Raw genomic sequence first — 20,111 nt, forward strand, 5'->3', positions numbered from 1 at the left:
CTTTCACAATTTGTTCTAAAGCCTTGCATACTACTGAGGTCAGACTCAGAGATCTGTAATTGTCTGGATCACTTTTTTTCCCTTTTGTTAAATACAGATATGCCATTAGCTCTTCTTCAGTCATATGGTACTACCCTCAAATAGACAGATTTATTAAAAATCCTTAGCATTGGAATAGCAATCTCATACGCAAGTATTTTTGGGATGGAAATTATCCGTTTCCCCCAGTTTGAGCTCATTAAGCTCTTTATGTTTTTTCTTCCATCTCTGATGTGATAATTTCCATTTCTACAGACTCATTTCCATCAGCAGTCCTGCCTTCATGTTCATGTTCCATATTATCATCCTTATTGTAAACTGAAGCAAAGTATTTAGTTTGAGGGCCACAGCTAGATTATCTTTAATCTCCTTCCCATCCACATGGTGTAGCAGCCCCACCTCATCCTTCCTTAGTCTCTTCTTATTTATATAACTAAAAAACCTCTTATTTATTTTAATTACCTTGGCATGAGCTAATTCAGCTTGACTTTTAGTAATTCTGACTCCTCCTTCAACTCTGTTATCTCTCTAGTGATGCCGCACAACTTCGCCATTCGCATTGACTCCCGTGCCCATAACCCTAGCCACTGATTCAGAACTTTTGAATCCCTCCTAAACCCCTCACCCTCTTCCACACACTTTCTTCCTTCTTTGCACAGCATTCTGCCAGTTAGTTCAAAGAAAAAAATGACAAAAATCCAAGGAAACCCCTCTTCCCCCCCTTCTTCCATCACCTCCTGTCACAGTCTCCTCCTTTTCCTCTGTCACAGATACTAAGACTCTCCTCCACCTGCCCCAGTGACCCCCACACTCTCCAGCCTTTTGAACTTCCTCATCCCCCATTCTCACCATTGCCCTCACCCTTCTCAATCTCTTGCTCTCATCAGCCTCCTTCTCATAACACATGTGTGTGTCATCATCACCATCGTCATAAAATAATTGCAGTGTTGAGACAATCCCCCCTTCAAATTACCATCCCACCTCTTTTACCCCTTCAGTCTAGCTCCTGCTCCCTATACTGCACTGAAATGGCTCTTACCAAAGTCTCTAATGATCTTTTCTTGACCAGATTTCCTTCTTTATCTATGGGTGGCCTTTGACACTGTCACCCACAATCTTCTTTTTCAAATCAGATCATCCCTGGGTTTTCCTGATGCCATCCTCTCTTGGTTCTCCTCCTACCTCTTGGATCACTCCTTCAGTGTCTCATTGGGTGGGTCTTCTTCTTCTCTCTCTTTCAGTAGAGGTCCCTTAGGGCTCTGTCCTTGGCACCCTCCTCTTCTCTCTCTCCCCACTACATCTCTGAGCAATCTCGTCTGCAAATATGTCTTTGAAACCCATTCATACTGACGATGCACAAATCCACCTGTCTACTCTGGACCTGTCTCCCTCCAACCAAACTAATATCTGTCACCTATAGGTATAAGTTTTTGCTAGGTAAGGCATAGGTTTAAGTCAAGGCAATAATGCCAGGATCCTACAGGCCTCAAGGTCTGTAAGACAATAGCTTAGCTAAACTAATCAAGGCCTAAAAAGCCTTAGCTTAAGCAGTTAACTAGGAGTAACCCTAAATCATAAGCTAACACAAGAGAGAGGGCTGTAATGCCTAAACTGCTGACAGGTAACCACAAGGTGATAGTTTATACCAGCTTGAGATATTTTAAGTTAGGGACATCAGCACATGTCTGACCACAGGAACGCCGTGGTAACTAACGGACGTGTATGCCAAGGAGCTTGAGGTAAAAGGACTAGTAACCTCTGGGAGAAGGGCACCCCAACATTAGTAGGATGAGGAAATGCAGATAAGGAAAAGGGGGGAAGCTCCTGCTGAATATGCATCAGGCATAGTAGCTTCAGCATAACACATTATAAAAGCCGTATCCCAGCCGCTGTGCCTTGGGAGATGCCAGGAGGACGACCACTGGTGATGTGATGAGGATGACTAACATTTTAGGTGTGAGTATATGGATGCTCAGATGCTCATGCTGTATTATCTACTTTGCTGGGATGGAGCATTTGTAACTTTGCTAACTGTATTAATAAAACTATTACAAATGAACACAGGTCTTTCCTAAGTGTGACTGTTGCAACCCTGCACATTGTGGTTGCCAAATTAATAGCAATTCTAATAACTATGGGTCTAATTTTGAGACTAGAATCTACAAAACCCTACAGTGTTAAGTGGGCATTCTTGTTGGATCATATTAAAGAAGTTCTGTATTAAAATCACAAATGAGTTTGATTCCCCAGAGTTTCAATTCCAGGGTATTACTAATTAAGAGGTCTCTTGGTTTTTGGTGCTGTTTCTCTCCCTCTATGTGTGAAACTTGCAAGCTGCTAACTGTGTTAGTACATTCTAAGACAGAGTCTGTTCTCAAAGCAATTCACAGAGAGAGAGACTCAAAGCAATACTCTAACAACAGAAACAGCACCCAGAGACTCCCCGCCCTTTTGTTGTATTAACAATTGTGATTAAAATAGAGATAGAGGATGTATGTGGATGGATGCTTGGTGTGGATAATAACTGAATGATCAGGGAGGTGCCAGCCTAAGAATCCAGTGTCCATCGGCTGAAGAAGGCGTCAAGTGGAAATAACCAGAGGACCCCCAGAGGGCAGACTGGAATCCACCCAACAGCCTCAAGAATGGGAGAACCAAAGAACAAGATAACATCTTGGAGCCGTCAGGAATGTGCTATCTGCTGATTGATTCAGCAACAGCATGATGAAGCAATTCCCATAGACTGGCCTAGGAAGAAATTCCTATAAAAATGGACTCTAGAAAGTGAGAACTTTGGGGTCTGATTCTGCGAACCAACTTCCAGGAGCATCAGATGAGCATCTGACAAGGCCCTGCTCCCTCCTCATGTCCAGGCCACCTGGCCAGTGGCTTGGCATGAGCAACTCTAAGGCTGGTAACTATGATAACAACCTTGCAGAACCTGTGTGTGTGTTTGTATGAATGAATGTGAGAATAAATATGAGATTGAATGGAATGTTATAGCTATAACTAACTGCTTACTATGATTCTTTCTGTATTCACAATAAATGTGGTATTTTGCCTTTTTCCCTTTAATAAGATCCTGCTGGTTTTTATTTTATTGGTATAACATTCTTACGTAATCAATAGAATTAATATACAATCAATAGATCAGGCAGCATATCTCAACATGTCTTTCTGACGTCTCCTTGTGGATGTCCAGCCATCAGCTGAAATATGTTATGGCCAACAGTAAGCTCCTGATCTTTCCCCAAAAACTCCTGTTACTCAAACCCATACACTTGGCTTCATCTTTGACTTCCCCTTCTCTTCTGACCCTCACTTACCACCTATATATACATTTTGCCATTTCTTGCTGCACTATGTCTCCTGGATGTGACCTTTTCTCTCTGGCTACACCACCAAAACTTCTGCCCATGCCTTGATCATTTTGCATCTTGACTATTGTAATCCCCTCTCTGGCTGACATCCCTGCAGCCTGTCCCTGCAGGTGAGAGTTAAGGTGAACTGGCAGAGTTGTATGGGAATCCTATCAATGGAAAAGTGTGCTGTGCATTGGCAGAGCCATGGAGAAGGAGGGAAGAACTGGAATAATGGGAGATTGCGCATCAGGACTGAGGTACATTGGCAGAGCAACAAACCTTGCACAATTTTTTTTTTTGCCATACACTGTACCTGGCTCTACTCCACACTATCATCAGTCTCTTACTTTTCCAACCATTAATAACTCCAGAGTCATCCAAAATAAAAACAATTTTCAAACAGACAAACAAACAAACAAACAAACAAACAACCTGCCATTTGGTCAGAAACACAGAACATTTGGTAGTCCTGGAAACCTGGATTTCCCTCTCCTATTTGAGGAGCTCACATCCGCACTCAGGACAGCCTATTCCCATCCAGGTGGGGAGGCGTTCATCTGTTCTGGGGAGCCACTGTAGCTGTTCAGGTGGATAAAGGTATATCTGACCTGTAAGTTGAAACCTATCATTTTTGGGACTTTCATTTTCCACTACAGGGAAAGCTGAGTAGAGCATAAAGGCAGCAATGGGGGCACAACAAGGATTTTAATGTCACTTTCTTACCATGGGAAAGTTCATCTCTTGCCAGATTTCCTTCTTCCATATCTGGGTGAGCCATCTGTAAAAAAAAACACAGACCCAAACGAAAAGCCTATTTACTTGTTTACAGATTTCAAACACCAGAGCTGATCAAACAGCCCAGGACTCTAGCCACGCAGCCCTCCCCAAGACACAAACAAACAACGAAGAGACCAAACAGACAGTGCCTCACGTGCCTTGACCACTAAGCATAGAATCCAAAGTTACTCCTCCAAAACACCCAGTAGCCTCTCCTGGTCGCCCTCCTTGTAATGTATGTTGTGTAGAGAGTGACCTCAGCTCACACAAACTAGTATTTTTGTGTGCTTGTTAAAGAAGTGACTAGTGGCCCCAGCCAAGACTGCTGGCCCCATTGGGCTAAGTGCTGTGGATACGTTTATAGTAAAATACAATCCATGCCCTGAAGAGCTCACAGAATAATTTTGAGACAAGACGTGACGAGAGAGCAGGGAGGACCAGAGTATCAGCGATGAACTCTTGTAATTAAACAGGTGAGCTAGAGCCCAACTTGATGAGACTTTTGTCTTATAACATAAATGGATTGAGAGCTGGATTGTGGCACAGCCCAGGACTGGGGTACTGAAGAGATTCACAGGCCAGAGGGCACATGGAACCCTTCAGTCCACTGTGTGGAAGCTGCTATACACCTTCCTGGGGTCTGACATATTCTCCCCCGTGGAGCTGAACAGGCCATGGAGGTGGGGGAGCAGGGGCAGAGCAATAGCTCTGTCTACTCTTTTCCCTTCCCCTCCTCTTCTGGGGTGCCAGGGCCCTGCAGGGGAGCATCACAGCAGCAGCCGGGTGGGCCCCTGACCTCAGGGGCAGCAATTTTGGCTGGCACTTATGTGGGCTAGTCTTCAGTGAACTGTTTTCATGTCAGCATGTGCAAGTTACATTTTCACTGTGATATTGAGGTGGGATTCTTCAGCTCTCTAAACCTCCTTAATGCTTGCAATTTCTTCCGATTTCAGGACTGAGCTAATTAGTCACAGAAAGGCAGGGATGAGTGAACTTTGAATGGCCCATCCACAGCTTTATTGTGAATATTGACAAATCCCATGCGATTATTAAAACACACTTCTCCTCATACATCTTCCCACTGAAAACGGATGTTAACATTAACCATGTAGCTATAGCCAAATTCTGCTCTCGGTTACTCCACTATAAATGGAGTTACAGACACTAAACACAAGCAAAAACTACAGTTAGTGACAGTTAAAGCTGCATCACAATGCACTTGACACACACAACACCTAGAAAGCATGGAGAAAGGAAGCTGAGGAAAAAGTCTCCTGCATTCTTTGCCACCTTCATATTGCCTACAGCACTGTTAATTACACGTTCCAACACTCCTCTAAAGCTTTCACTTCAGTGTCCCACAGATAACAAAAAATAATGCACATTCCCAACATATCCTCCCATGCCCTCGCTCTTTGTGAGGTTTCTTCTCACCCGTGGATCTGTAATGTTAAATGCAGTGGGTTCAGCTTGGTGCGCTTATTTGCAGCTATCAGGAAACCTTATTTTCCCCCCCTCAAAAACAGAAGAAGTGACACAGATAAAACACAAGTGATTCCCAACCATATGTTTTTTCATTAACTGGTAAACCAAATCCCAGCCATTTTTAGGAAGTAATGTTAGTATCAGAGAAAACTAACGCCAAGGCGAGACACTGCCTTGCTCAATTTGCCAAATGAGTAGGTGTAAGTCCTTCTTATAAAAACAATAACCTCCTAACTCCATTCTGAGCAACTGCAAATTCAACCTCCTCTTCCACTGTAACCTGCCGGGTTTCCTTTTTCCCTGAGCAGCCCAGAATGACCAGGTGTGTTTACGTGCTCGTGCCAGCTGAAGTCTGTAACCCCGTCTTACCTATAGAGTCACAGCCAGGTTGCCCACAGCACCGCTGTGTACCGAGAGAAGAACATGGCCCCTCGAACATCAAAAGGAGGTCTCTGAAAATCCTCTCTCTCTCTCTCACTGGCGCTTCACCTGCCAGTTACACAAACTCATTTCAAACATGCTAAGCAAACTTAACGTAAATAGATCACCTGTGGGCTTCGGTCTCAGCCACAGACCCCTCGATTACTCTTCCTCCCGTGCCCGCAGCTCTCTCCAGCTTCTACGCCGGCCCGCCGGGAAGCCGGTGTCTGAGCGGAGCAGCCTCGGCAGCTCTCACGGGTCCGTGCCTCAGCCAAGTTTGGATCCCCACCTGTGCCCGAGACAGCATTCAGCCGTGAAGGAAGGGATGCAGAGAACTCCTCCAAACTCTTGCTGAGCGTGGGCAGGGTGCAAGGGATGAGAAGAATCCTCTTGACCCGCAAGACAACCCGAGAGCCTTTCCCAGGGGCTGCCTTTGCGCGGAGCAGCAACCCAGACGGAAGCTGAGGTCCCCCGTGTTTGAGATGTGAAGGGCAGCCTCGGGCAAGCTCTCCCCCCGGAGCTCCAGCTTTACCATGGCAAGCGATGCACCTCACAAGTCCAACCTTCTTCTCACGGTGAATTAGTGGTGAACAGGAAGTGACTTTTACTCATATCGTCGTTATTTACACTCTGAGCACACTACAATTGCAATAATGACTAACAATAATAATCGTGTCAGCAAATACTTGCCTATGGATTGCTTGCAAACTGATGGTTCAAATCCTCCCTCTGTGCTGTGCAAGTACACAGCTAAGTCACAGGGGGCCAGATATTTAAAAGTATTTAGGAACCAAAAGATGCGGGTCGGCACCTCTTCCATTTTTCAAAAGTGAGTAGATGCCTAACTGCCATGTAAGTGAAAGGCAGTTCGGCACCTAGGTGCTTTTGAAATCCCAGTAGCCACCAAACTGCATCTTTAGGTGCCTAAATACATTTAAAAGTCTGGCCCATGGTATCATTTTGTTCCCTGGTTGGATGACCCAGTCTTATAAACAGAAGTCTCTCTTATAGTGAATTTTCCATGAACCAATTCCAGTGTCTATGTATTCGTTTATTTATTTACTTGTGTTACCACAGCATCTAGGAGCCTCAGTCATAGACCACGACCCCTGTGCATGAGACACTGTAAATACAGAACAAAAAGACAGTCCCCAAAGAGCTGACAATCTAAGTATAAGACAAGAGACAGTAGACGGATACCCACAGACTGATGGGGAAGTGCAAGGAAACAGCAAGACAATATTGGTTAGCATGACAGACAGTGGTCTCTGCACACCAGCAGCCTACCTGTTGTGAAGTTTTTTGTAGACGTCACAATAAAGGGGAGTTTTATGGAGGCATTATGGAGGGAGAACCGGAAGTCCTGGCAAAGTCAAGGAATTATCATGTGATGGAATAACAGAGACTTGGTGGGATAACTCACATGGCTGGAGTACTGTCATGGATGGATATAAATGGTTCAGGAAGGACAGGCAGGGCAGAAAAGGTGGGGGAGTTGCACTGTATGTAAGGGAGCAGTATGACTGCTCAGAGCTCCGGTATGAAACTGCAGAAAAACCTGAGAGTCTCTGGATTAAGTTCAGAAGTGTGAGCAACAAGGGTGATGTCGTGGTGGGAGTCTGATATAGACCACTGGACCAGGGGGATGAGGTGGACGAGGCTTTCTTCCGGCAACTCAAGGAAGTTACTAGATCGCAGACCCTGGTTCTCATGGGAGACTTCAATCACCCTGATATCAGCTGGGAGAGCAATACAGCGGTGCACAGACAATCCAGGAAGTTTTTGGAAACAGTAGGGGACAATTTCCTGGTGCAAGTGCTGGAGGAACCAACTAGGGGCAGAGCTCTTCTTGACTTGCTGCTTACAAACCGGGAAGAATTAGTAGGGGAAGCAAAAGTGGATGGGAACCTGGGAAGCAGTGACCATGAGATGGTCGAGTTCAGGATCCTGACACAGGGAAGAAAGGAAAGCAGCAGAATACGGATCCTGGACTTCAGAAAAGCAGACTTTGACTTCCTCAGGGAACTGATGGGCAGGATCCCCTGGGAGAATAACATGAGGGGGAAAGGAGTCCAGGAGAGCTGGCTGTATTTTAAAGAATCCCTATTGAGGTTACAGGGACAAACCATCCCGATGTGTAGTAGGAATAGTAAATATGGCAGGCGACCAGCTTGGCTTAACAGTGAAATCCTTGCAGATCTTAAACACAAAAAAGCAGCTTACAAGAAGTGGAAGATTGGACAAATGACCAGGGAAGAGTATAAAAATATTGCTTGGGCATGCAGGAATGAAATCAGGAAGGCCAAATCACACCTGGAGTTGCAGCTACCAAGGGATGTTAAGAGTAACAAGAAGGGTTTCTTCAGGTATGTTAGCAACAAGAAGAAAGTCAAGGATAGTGTGGGCCCCTTACTGAATGAGGGAGGCAACCTAGTGACAGAGGATATGGAAAAAGCTAATGTACTCAGTGCTTTTTTTGCCTCTGTCTTCATGAACAAGGTCAGCTCCCAGACTACTGCCTTGGGCAGCACAGCATGGGGAGGAGGTGACCAGCCCTCTGTGAAGGAAGAAGTGGTTCGGGACTATTTGGAAAAGCTGGACGAGCACAAGTCCATGGGGCCGGATGCACTGCATCCGAGAGTGCTAAAGGAGTTGGCGGATGTGGTTGCAGAGCCATTGGCCATTATCTTTGAAAACTCATGGAGATTGGGGGAAGTCCCGGACGACTGGAAAAAGGCTAATGTAGTGCCCATCTTTAAAAAGGGGAAGAAGGAGGATCCTGGGAACTACAGGCCAGTCAGCCTCACCTCAGTCCCTGGAAATATCATGGAGCAGGTCCTCAAGGAATCAATTCTGAAGCACTTAGAGGAGAGGAAAGTGATCAGGAACAGTCAGCATGGATTCACCAAGGGCAAGTCATGCCTGACTAATCTAATTGCCTTCTACAACGAGATAACTGGCTCTGTGGAAGAGGGGAAGGCAGTGGACGTGTTGTTCCTTGACTTTAGCAAAGCTTTTCACATGGTCGCCCACACAATTCTTGCCAGCAAGTTAAGGAAATATGGGCTGGATGAATGGACGATAAGGTGGATAGAAAGTTGGCTAGATTGTCGGGCTCAACGGGTAGTGATCAATGGCTCCATGTCTAGCTGGCAGCCAGTTTCAAGTGGAGTGCCCCAAGGGTCTGTCCTGGGGCCGGTTTTGTTTAATATCTTCATTAATGATCTGGAGGATGGTGTGGATTGCACCTTCAGCAAGTTTGCAGATGACACTAAACTGGGAGGAGAGGTAGATATGCTGGAGGGTAGGGATAGGATACAGAGGGCCCTAGACAAATTAGAGGATTGGGCCAAGAGAAATCTGATGAGGTTCAACAAGGACAAGTGCAGAGTCCTGCACTTAGGACGGAAGAATCCCATGCACCACTACAGACTAGGGACTGAATGTCTCAGCAGCAGTTCTGCGGAAAAGGACCTAGGGGTTACAGTGGACGAGAAGCTGGATATGAGTCAGCAGTGTGCCCTTGTTGCCAAGAAGGCCAATGGCATTTTGGGATGTATAAGTAGGGGCATTGCCAGCAGATCGAGGGACGTGATTGTTCCCCTCTATTCAACATTGGTGAGGCCTCATCTGGAGTACTGTGTCCAGTTTTGGGCCCCACACTACAAGAAGGATGGGGAAAAATTGGAAAGAGTGCAGCGGAGGGCAATGAAAATGATTAGGGGACTGGAACACATGACTTATGAGGAGAGGCTGAGGGAACTGGCATTGTTTAGTCTGCGGAAGAGAAGAATGAGGGAGGATTTGATAGCTGCTTTCAACTACCTGAAAGGCGGTTCCAAAGAGGATGGATCTAGACTGTTCTCAGTAGTAGCTGATGGCAGAACAAGGAGCAATGGTCTCAAGTTGCAGTGGGGGAGATTTAGGTTGGATATTAGGAAAAAATTTTTCACTCGGAGGGTGGTGAAGCACTGGAATGCGTTACCGAGGGAGGTGGTGGAATCTCCTTCCTTAGAAGTTTTTAAGGTCAGGCTTGACAAAGCCCTGGCTGGGATGATTTAGTTGGGGATTGGTCCTGCTTTGAGCAGGGGGTTGAACTAGATGACCTCCTGAGGTCCCTTCCAACCCTGATATTCTATGATTCTATGATTCTATGATTTGAAAGAGGATAATGAGATAGCTTTGCAGATGTTTATAGGAGGCGCCTCCCAAATATCAGGGGAAGAAGGGAGAAAGCATGAAAGAGCTTGTTTGAAAATTTAAGAAGTGGGCCATAGAGGCTGGCAACATAGGCCAATAGGAGGCAAGCATTGACAGCTCTAGAGCGAATGAAAGATGATAGGCTGGATGGGGATTGACCAGAAAGGACCTTGAAAATGAAGACAAGCAGCTTATACTTGATGCTATAGAGAAGAGGGAGCCAGCGAAAGGATGCAAAGAGAGGGGTGATATGGTGAAAGTGATGGGCTAGGAAAACAATCTTCGCAGCAGCATTCTGAATAGATATGAGCAGGGCAAGACTGCATTTGTCAAGGCCGGAGAAAAGGATGTTGCAGTAATTGAGATGCAAGGTGAGGAGAACCTGGATGAGAATTTTTGCTCTGTGGCTGGACAGGTATCTTAGAGAAGTTACGCAGAAGGAATTGGCAAGATTTGGACATAACCTGGATGTGAGAACTGAGAGAGAGGTCTGAGTCAAAGATGACAATCAACTTACTTGATTACAATCTGTAAGTACCTACATGGGGAACAAGAATTTTATGATAGGCTCCTCAATCTAGCAGAGAAAGGCATAGCATGATCCAATGGCTGGAAGTTGAAGCTAAACAAATTTAGACAGGAAAAAAGCATAACCTTTTAGCAATGAGGGTAATTAATCATAGGAGCAATTTACCAGGGTCAATGGGGATTCTCCACCACTGGCAATTTTTAAATCAAGAGTGGATTTTTTTTTCTAAAAGATCTGCTGTATTTGAAACAGGAATGGATTCAGGGAAGTTCTCTGGACTGTGTTAGGCAGGAGGGCATACTGCCTCCGCACCTCTGCCTCCCAGCCCTCATTAAGGCTCTTTCCCTTTCTTTCATAGATATTGTACAAAACACAGCACGCAGCTTTAATCGAAGCCGATAGTGCACTGTGGCCTCCAACTTTATCCTGAGACGTTACCTGCCTCTCAAACGGCCAGGTGCACACCCCATAGCCATCCTGCAGCTGCTCAGGCAAGTTAAACAGCTTCTGTCTTGTATCCAAGGGCCTGGCAAAGGGCTCCATCAGTCAGGGAAGCAGAGGCTAAACTGGATCTCCTAGGACCATACCATTGATGTCCGTAGTGATCCTGGGGACACATTCTCCACTGCTCATTAAGGGAAACAGACATGAAGTCTGAAAGATCATAGCTTCGTGGACCTTTCCCGACCACCCTGCATTGATGTTTGGGAACCTGCCACAGTGATCCACCAGTGATCATCCAAAGTGATCCACCAGCCTGAGGTATACCCCAGAGAAATACCCCTGTCTGTTTATAAACTCTGATAATTGGTGCAGGGCGGCAAATAATAGGCACATGGATCCCATCAGTTGCCCCAGTACAATTCGGGAACCCCATGTGTGCAATAACTTCCTGAACATTATCAATCTTTAGGACCTGGAGCATCAGTATGTTTTGCATAGCAGCACACACCGGCTGCATGACAACAACCCCAACTGTTGATCTGCCCATGCCAAACTGGTAGCTACAGACCAGTAACAGTCACAGGTGGCCAGCTTCCAGATGGCAATTCTGACCCATTTCTCAATGGGTATGGTAGCTCACATGTTGGAAACTTGTCTTTGTCATCCTAAACTTCTAGCACTGCCGAAGGTCATCCCAAGGCTGCAGAATGAACCTTTCCCTCCAATCAGGAGTGGTTTCTCAAGCCCAGAAATGGCACTGTGTGAAGCAGCTCAAGGAAAAGTTTTATGCAGGAGCAATTGCTGGATATCCTCCTCCTTATTCCCCTGCTGCTATTCACTCATTAGCATATTTCCATAAAACACATGGTATTAGGGGTTTATTAATAAATACTGATAATACTAATAATACTAATGAATTAAATATAGCTGCCTTCACCTTCCCTCTAAGCCTGCAGGTTTTTGAGGCACAGTGGCCTTCTTTCTCAATTCGGGGATTGTGGCATTCTGGGCAGCTAGTAAAGTGTTCTTAAACAATTCCCAATTATCATTCATAGTTTTCTGATTAAATTCTTCCTCCCAGCAGATTTAACTCATCATTTTTTAAATCTTTTTGAAATTGTCCCTTTTAAAGCATCAAGTATGTTTATCCCTGGACTTCATTCTGTTTGCACATTATAAATGTGATCAAGTACTGATCACTTGCACCTAAGTTAGCATTAATTTTTAGTTCTGTGATCAGTTCCTCTTTCTCTGTCAAGATGAGGTTGAATGCAATATTCCCCAGTATTGGATAAAACACTTATTATAATTCATATGTTTTCTCTATAGGGAAATCAGACACATTTTTAGTACATCCCAGTTCTTCACCAGATTCTTTTGTTTGTCTGTTGTGTCCCCATCCCCTACTCTTCATCTGTTTGTGTCATAAGAACATAACTGTAAGCTGTTTTGGGCAGGGATAGCATTTTTTCTGTGTTTGAACACTGCTCAGAATGATGGGGTCCCAAATGGAGCTTTCACATGTTACAAAAATAATAATCCACACAGAGATGTGATTGTGACATTGCACCCCATAATACTCTATAGAAATATGCTTATGTGTGTAAATATGACATAACTGGAATATGTTTTATGCCAGATATGTCATATAACATATCTCTGCAAAGGTTATGGTCTATTGGATATATTCATCCATTTTACAGGCATGTACCATTTTTTGTATTTGAAGCTATGAATGTTGGCTATGTACTTGTTTGATTTTAAGTAGCCTCAGTGAAGCAGTTGGTCAGCTTCTTGAGAAAAGACTATTCTCAGTAAGTGCCCAGTCAAGAAACACTTAAGCTAACAATGAACTTTGAGAGACGCCAATCCACATCTGAGCTTTCCTGGGAATGTAGCTCAGCCTGTAAAGCTCTGAGTCATGCATGGACATGTGACTTGCCCACATGACTCCAAAACTCCATCTTGCAGCTGGATTCTTGAAGGGTTAAAATCCATTGCTGATGTAATAACCTGGTATATGGATTTGTGTACAGGCCCATAGTCCAGAGTTTGGTCAAGAGGTCAGAGGCCTAGCAATAGCTAAGAAAAAGCAGAATAACCAAAGATAACCTTGCTTTTGCTAAGATATGCCTGGTCAGCAAAAAGCCAGATGTTGGGGGAAATAATTGTATCTTATTCAAAGTTTCAAATAGAACAAAGAAGCCCTGTTTCTGTTGCATTCGTTTCTTCTGTAGGGAGATGTTCTTCCCACACATCCAACCTTGAGTTTATGAAAGGTTCAAGCATGCCTCCTCCCACCTCCCTTTCCCAGGGACCAATGCCTGCCTTAAAACACAAATGAACAACTTGAAAGACAATCTCTATTGCCATATACTTTCACTGTTTCTTTGCTTTTACCCCTAGATATGTATCTGTTGGACAATCAAAGGAGCTACTTCATTCCTATGGACCCCAAATCAGAATTCAGCAAATATATTTTACACTAATACATTTATTAAAGTACTAATTAAATGTTAATTTGTCAACTTGAGACCATGGGCGGAGACATTATGTAATCTTTGACCATTGGCTACTGTGCTATCATGTCTTGCAGCTAAACCTATCCGGGGGTATGGGACTGCCTACCTTGTCACTTTGCCCGCCCATGGAAAATCCATATATTCTATTGCAATCAATTGATTGACAGTGTCTCTGAGCCTAATAAGCGAGGTGACACTCTGTCAGTGCTGTACGTAATAAACTCCTGTGCTTGACCTCTACACAGTGTGGATTTATGTCCTTCAATTCTGCATAAAAGAGGGGAAGGGGTTTCCACCCACAAGAGAGAGTCTATTTAAGCCCATGGAAACCCTTCCATTTTGTCTTCAGATGGCTCAAGAGGTAGCCTCTCCACCCCCAACGGATACCTGAAAGAAACTGGAACAAAGGAGAGTAACTACAGGGGTGTGAGTGATTGCTGGACCCAGACCAGAAGGAGACTAACCTGTAAAAGAAGCTTACTGGAACTTCCCTGAAGGTGAGATTTCATCTGCAATCACTTTCTTACTGTACTAGGCTTAGACTTGTGTGTTTTTATTTTATTTTGCTTGGTAATTCACTTTGTTCTGTCTGTTATTACTTAGAACCACTTAAATCCCACTTTTTGTATTTAATACAATCACTTCTTACTTATTAATTAACCCAGAGCGCGTATTAATACGTGGGGGGGGGGAGGGGGAGGAAACAAATAGCTGTGTGTATCTCTCTATCAGTGTTATAGAGGGTGAACAATTTATGAGTTTACCCTGTATAAGCTTTATATGGGGTAAAACAGATTTATTTGGGGTTTGGACGCAATTGGGAGTTGGGTACCTGAGTGCTGGAGCTGTTTTCAGTTAAGCCTGCAGCTTTTGGGGGAAGTAGTTCAGACCTGGGTCTGTCTGTAGCAGGCTAGCGTGTCTGGCTCAAACCAGGCAGGGCACTGAAGTCCCAAGCTGGCAGGGAAAACAGGCTCAGAGGTAGTCTCGGCACATCAGGAGGCAATCCCAAAGGGGTTTCTGTGACCCAACACGTCAGTCACTATTATTCATCAGCTGCAGCGGCACAGGAGCCAGCAAACAGAGCTGTAAACAGGAGAGTCTGAGGGGGAGTTTGTAAGGGGAGTTTGCATTGTGGTGCTTGTTTGGGGTTTGTTTTTGTTGTGGGTGGTGGTGTTTGGGTGTGGTTTGTGTTTCCCAGATTAACAGGATTTAGGTGGGAAGGCTATGACAGATACAGAGGCAGCCGTGGGAGTGACCCATGTAGTGGAAGACACAATGGAGATGACTGGATGTGGAAGCTGCAGTATGTCCATGATCCTGGAGGGGGGACCTGGCAAGAGTTTTGTCTGAATGAAATGCCGTCTGATAGAGCTGATGGAGGAGAAGATCCGAAGTTTGGAGATGCAGGTGGAAAGTCTGGTTGAGTTTAGGAAGGGGTTTGAGCAGATTATGGAGCAAAGACATGAGGTATCTGAAGGGAAAAGCTCAGACTTGCAGATGGGAGCAGGACTGGGGAATTCTGAGGGGAGACTGGGTGAGGAAAGTGGTCAGTGGAAGCATGTGACTAAAAGAACCAGGCAGAGGAAAAGATGGGCTCGTGAAGGAGAAACAGAGCTCAAGAACAGGTTTGCAGAGTTGGAAAATGAAGAAGGGGCTCAGCAGGTGGTCATTGAAGATGGAGGGGCAAGGAAGAAGAGAAGAGCGGCTAGTCCTATAGGAAAAGGGGAAGAGTCAATGGAGACTACACCAAATATGAGCCCCAGGAGGATACAGAATGAGTTGAAGAGGATTACAAGGGAGAATAGGAATGGAAAGAACTTGCAGCCACCGTCACCAGGAAAAGGCAGGTCTACGTGATTGGAGACTCTTTGCTTAAAAGAATAGACAGGCCTGTAACCAGAACTGATCCAGAGAATAGAAGGGTGTGCTGTCTTCCAGGTGCTAAGATGTGGGATGTAGACCTGAGGTTGAAAAGGATCCTAAAGGGAGCAGGAAAGAATCCCCTAATTATCCTTCATGTGGGAACAAATGATATAGCTAGATTCTCGCTGGAAAGTATTAAGGGAGACTATGATAGGCTGGGGAAGACGCTTAAGGAAATCGAGGCCCAGGTGATCTGCCGTGGGATTCTGCCTGTTCCTAGAGAAGGGCAACAAAGGTGTGACAAGATTATGACTATCAACAGATGGCTTAGGCAGTGGTGCTATAAGGAGGGCTTGTCCATCCTCCCCGTGGAAGGAAAAGGCCAGGGCAGGGACCGTCGAATCGTGGAAGTCAATAAATGGCTACACAGGTGGTGTCGGAGAGAAGGCTTTGGATTCTTTGACCATGGGATGGTGTTCCATGAAGGAGGAGTGCTGGGCAGAGACGGGTATGAAACTGCAGAAAAACCTGAGTGTCTCTGGATTAGGTTTAGAAGCGTGAGCAACAAGAGTGATGTAGTGGTGGGAGTCTGCTATAGACCACCGGACAGGGGGATGAGGTGGACGAGGCTTTCTACCGGCAACTCGCAGGAGCTACTAGATCGCATGCCTTGGTTCTCATGGGAGACTTTAATCTTCCTGATATCTGCTGGGAGAGCACTACAATCCAGGAAGTTTTTGGATAATGTAGGGGACAATTTCCTGGTGCAAGTGCTAGAGGAGCCAACTAGGGGGGGAGCTTTTCTTGACCTGCTGCTCACAAACCGGGAAGAATTAGCGGGGGAAGCAAAAGTGGATGGGAATCTGGGAGGCAGTGACCATGAGTTGGTTGAGTTCAGGATCCTGACACAGGGAAGAAAGGTAAGCAGCAGAATATGGACCCTGGACTTCAGGAAAGCAGACTTCGACTCCCTCAGGGAACTGATGGGTAGGATCCCCTGGGAGAATAACATGAAGGGGAAAGGAGTCCAGGAAAGCTGGCTGTATTTCAAGGAATCCCTGTTGAGGTTACAGGGACAAACCATCCCGATGTGTCAAAAGAATAGTAAATATGGCAGGCGACCAGCTTGGCTTAATGGTGAAATCCTTGCAGATCTTAAACATAAAAAGAAGCTTACAAGAAGTGGAAGATTGGACAACTGACCAGGGAAGAATATAATAATATTGCTTGGGCATGTAGGAATGAAATCAGGAAGGCCAAATCACACCTGGAGCTGCAGCTACCAAGGGATGTTAAGAGTAACAAGAAGGGTTTCTTCAGGTATGTTGGCAACAAGAAGAAAGCCAAGGAAAGTGTGGGCCCCTTACTGAATGAGGGAGGCAACCTAGTGACAGAGGATGTGGAAAAAGCTAATGTACTCAATGCTCTTTTTGCCTCTGTCTTCATGAACAAGGTCAGCTCCCAGACTGCTGCGCTGGGCATCACAGCATGGGGAGTAGGTGGCCAGCCCTCTGTGGAGAAAGAGGTGGTTAGGGACTATTTAGAAAAGCTGGACGTGAACAAGTCCATGGGGCCGGATGCGTTGCATCCGAGAGTGCTAAAGGAATTTGCGGCTGTGATTGCAGAGCCATTGGCCATTATCTTTGAAAACTCGTGGCAAACGGGGGAAGTCCCGGATGACTGGAAAAAGGCTAATGTAGTGCCAATCTTTAAAAAAGGGAAGAAGGAGGATCCTGGGAACTACAGACCAGTCAGCCTCACCTCAGTCCCCGGAAAAATCATGGAGCAGGTCCTCAAGGAATCAATCCTGAAGCACTTACATGAGGGGAAAGTGATCAGGAACAGTCAGCATGGATTCACCAAGGGAAGGTCAAGGCCCCCAGATTCCTAGTTTAAAGTTCTCTTAATCAGTTGTGCCAGCCTCCATCCTAGAAATCTATTTCCTTCCCTACTCAGATGAAGTCCATCCCGAGAGAACTGTCCTCTGTCCATGAATGCATCCCAGTGGCCATACATAGAATCACAGAATCATACTTCTTTAACTTGCTGACAAGAGTACTGTGGGAGACCGTGTCAAAAGCTTTGCTAAAGTCAAGAAACAATACATCCACTGCTTTCCCTTCATCCACAGAACCAGTAATCTCATCATAGACGGCGATTAGATTAGTCAGGCATGACCTTCCCTTGGCGAATCCATGCTGACTGTTCCTGACCACTTTCTTCTCGTGTAAGTGCTTCAGGATTGATTCCTTGAGGACCTGCTCCATGATTTTTCCGGGGACTGAGGTGAGGCTGACTGGCCTGTAGTATACAGCCGTGGGTAGGAGAATGTATATAAGGAGGAAGGGCAGTGTGGATCCCAGTCTAATAGGTCATACTGGCTGTAGAATGACCGTGCCTAATAGGGTACAGAACGTGAGCGAGGCCAAACAGCAAAAATTAAGATGTTTGTACACTAATGCGAGGAGCCGAGGTAACTAAATGGAGGAACTAGAGCTACCGGTGCAGGAAGAGAAACCAGATATTCTAGGGAGAACAGAAACAGGGTGGAATAGTCGTCATGACTGGAGTACGGGTATGGAAGGGTGTGTGCTGTTTAGGAAAGACAGAAATAAAGGCAAAGGTGGTGGAGTAGCATTGTATATCAATGATGAGGTAGAATGTAAAGAAATAAGAAGGGATGGAAAGGATAAGACAGAGTCCATCTGGGCAAAAATTAAATTGGGGAAGAAAACGACTCGAGCCTCCCCTGGGATAGTACTTGGGGTGGGCTATAGACCGCCGGGATCTAATTTGGATATGGATAGAGCCCTTTTTAATGTTTTTAATAAAGTAAATACTAATGGAAACTGTGTGATCATGGGAGACTTTAACTTCCCAGATATAGACTGGAGGACGAGTGCTAGTAATAATAATAGGGCTCAGATTTTCCTAGATGCAATAGCTGATGGATTCCTTCATCAAGTAGTTGCTGAACCGACTAGAGGGGATGCCATTTTAGATTTGGTTTTGGTGAGTAGTGAGGACCTCACAGAAGAAATGGTTGTAGGGGATAATCTTGGTTCAAGTGATCATGAGCTAATTCAGTTCAAACTGAACGGAAGGATTAACAAAAATAAATCTGCAACTAGGGTTTTTGATTTCAAGAGGGCTGACTTTCAAAAATTAAGGAAATTAGTTAGGGAAGTGGATTGGACTGGAGAACTTAGGGATCTAAAGGTAGAGGAGGCCTGTGATTACTTTAAACCAAAGCTGCAGAAGCTATCGGAAGCCTGCATCCCAAGAAAGGGAAAAAAATTCATAGGCAGGAGTTCAGAGTAACAGCCATGTTAGTCTGTATTCACAAAAAGAAAAGGAGGACTTGTGGCACCTTAGAGACTAACCAATTTATTTGAGCATAAGTTTTCGTGAGCTACAGCTCACTTCATCGGATGCATACTGTGGAAAGTGTAGAAGATCTTTTTATACACACAAAGCATGAAAAAATGGGTGTTTACCACTACAAAAGGTTTTCTCTCCCCCCACTCCACTCTCCTGCTGGTAATAGCTTATCTAAAGTGATCACTCTCCTTGCAATGTGTATGATAATCAAGTTGGGCCATTTCCAGCACAAATCCAGGTTTTCTCCCCCCCCCCCCCCGCCCCAAACCCCCTCTCCTGTTAGTAATAGCTTATCTAAAGTGATCACTCTCCTTACAATGTGTATGATAATCAAGGTGGACCATTTCCAGCACAAATCCAGGGTTTAACAAGAATGGGGGGGGGGTAGGAAAAAACAAGGGGAAATAGGTTACCTTGCATAATGACTTAGCCACTCCCAGTCTCTATTCAAGCCTAAGTTAATTGTATCCAATTTGCAAATGAATTCCAATTCAACAGTCTCTCGCTGGAGTCTGGTTTTGAAGTTTTTTTTGTTGTAATATCGCAACTTTCATGTCTGTAATCGCATGACCAGAAAGATTGAAGTGTTCTCCGACTGGTTTATGAATGTTATAATTCTTGACATCTGATTTGTGTCCATTTATTCTTTTACGTAGAGAAAAAGGAGTTGTAAACCAAATTGGATGAGCAAGCATCTCAGAGAGGTGATTAAGAAAAAACAGAAAGCATACAGGGACTGGAAGATGGGAGGGATCAGCAAGGAAAGCTACCTTATTGAGGTCAGAACATGTAGGGATAAAGTGAGACAGGCTAAAAGTCAAGTAGAGTTGGACCTTGCAAAGGGAATTAAAACCAATAGTAAAAGGTTCTATAGCCATATAAATAAGAAGAAAACAAAGGAAGAAGAAGTGGGACCGCTAAACACTGAGGATGAAGTGGAGGTCAAGGATAATCTAGGCATGGCCCAACATCTAAACAAATACTTTGCCTCAGTCTTTAATAAGGCTAAAGAGTATCTTAGGGATAATGATAGCATGACAAATGGGAATGAGGATATGGAAGTAGATATTACCATATCTGAGGTAGAAG

At 44.9% G+C, this 20,111-nt stretch overlaps 1 protein-coding gene across 1 annotated transcript in view; it reads right to left on the reverse strand.

Annotated features, from left to right (window-relative positions):
• The window catches only part of LOC140905784 (GTPase IMAP family member 4-like), a 31,935-nt gene extending 25,308 nt beyond the window's left edge, over positions 1–6,627 (reverse strand). The window contains exons 1-2 of the mRNA XM_073329256.1: positions 6,212–6,627; positions 4,125–4,179 (exon numbers count right to left, since the gene is read on the reverse strand). Of these exons, the coding sequence (XP_073185357.1) occupies positions 4,125–4,179 (55 nt within the window). The 5' untranslated portion in view covers positions 6,212–6,627. The remainder of the gene's footprint in view (positions 1–4,124; positions 4,180–6,211) is intronic.
• Between the last annotated feature and the right edge of the window lie 13,484 nt (positions 6,628–20,111).

The sequence above is a fragment of the Lepidochelys kempii genome, chromosome 2 (assembly GCF_965140265.1).
Source record: "Lepidochelys kempii isolate rLepKem1 chromosome 2, rLepKem1.hap2, whole genome shotgun sequence".
NCBI classification, from domain to species: Eukaryota; Metazoa; Chordata; order Testudines; family Cheloniidae; genus Lepidochelys; species Lepidochelys kempii.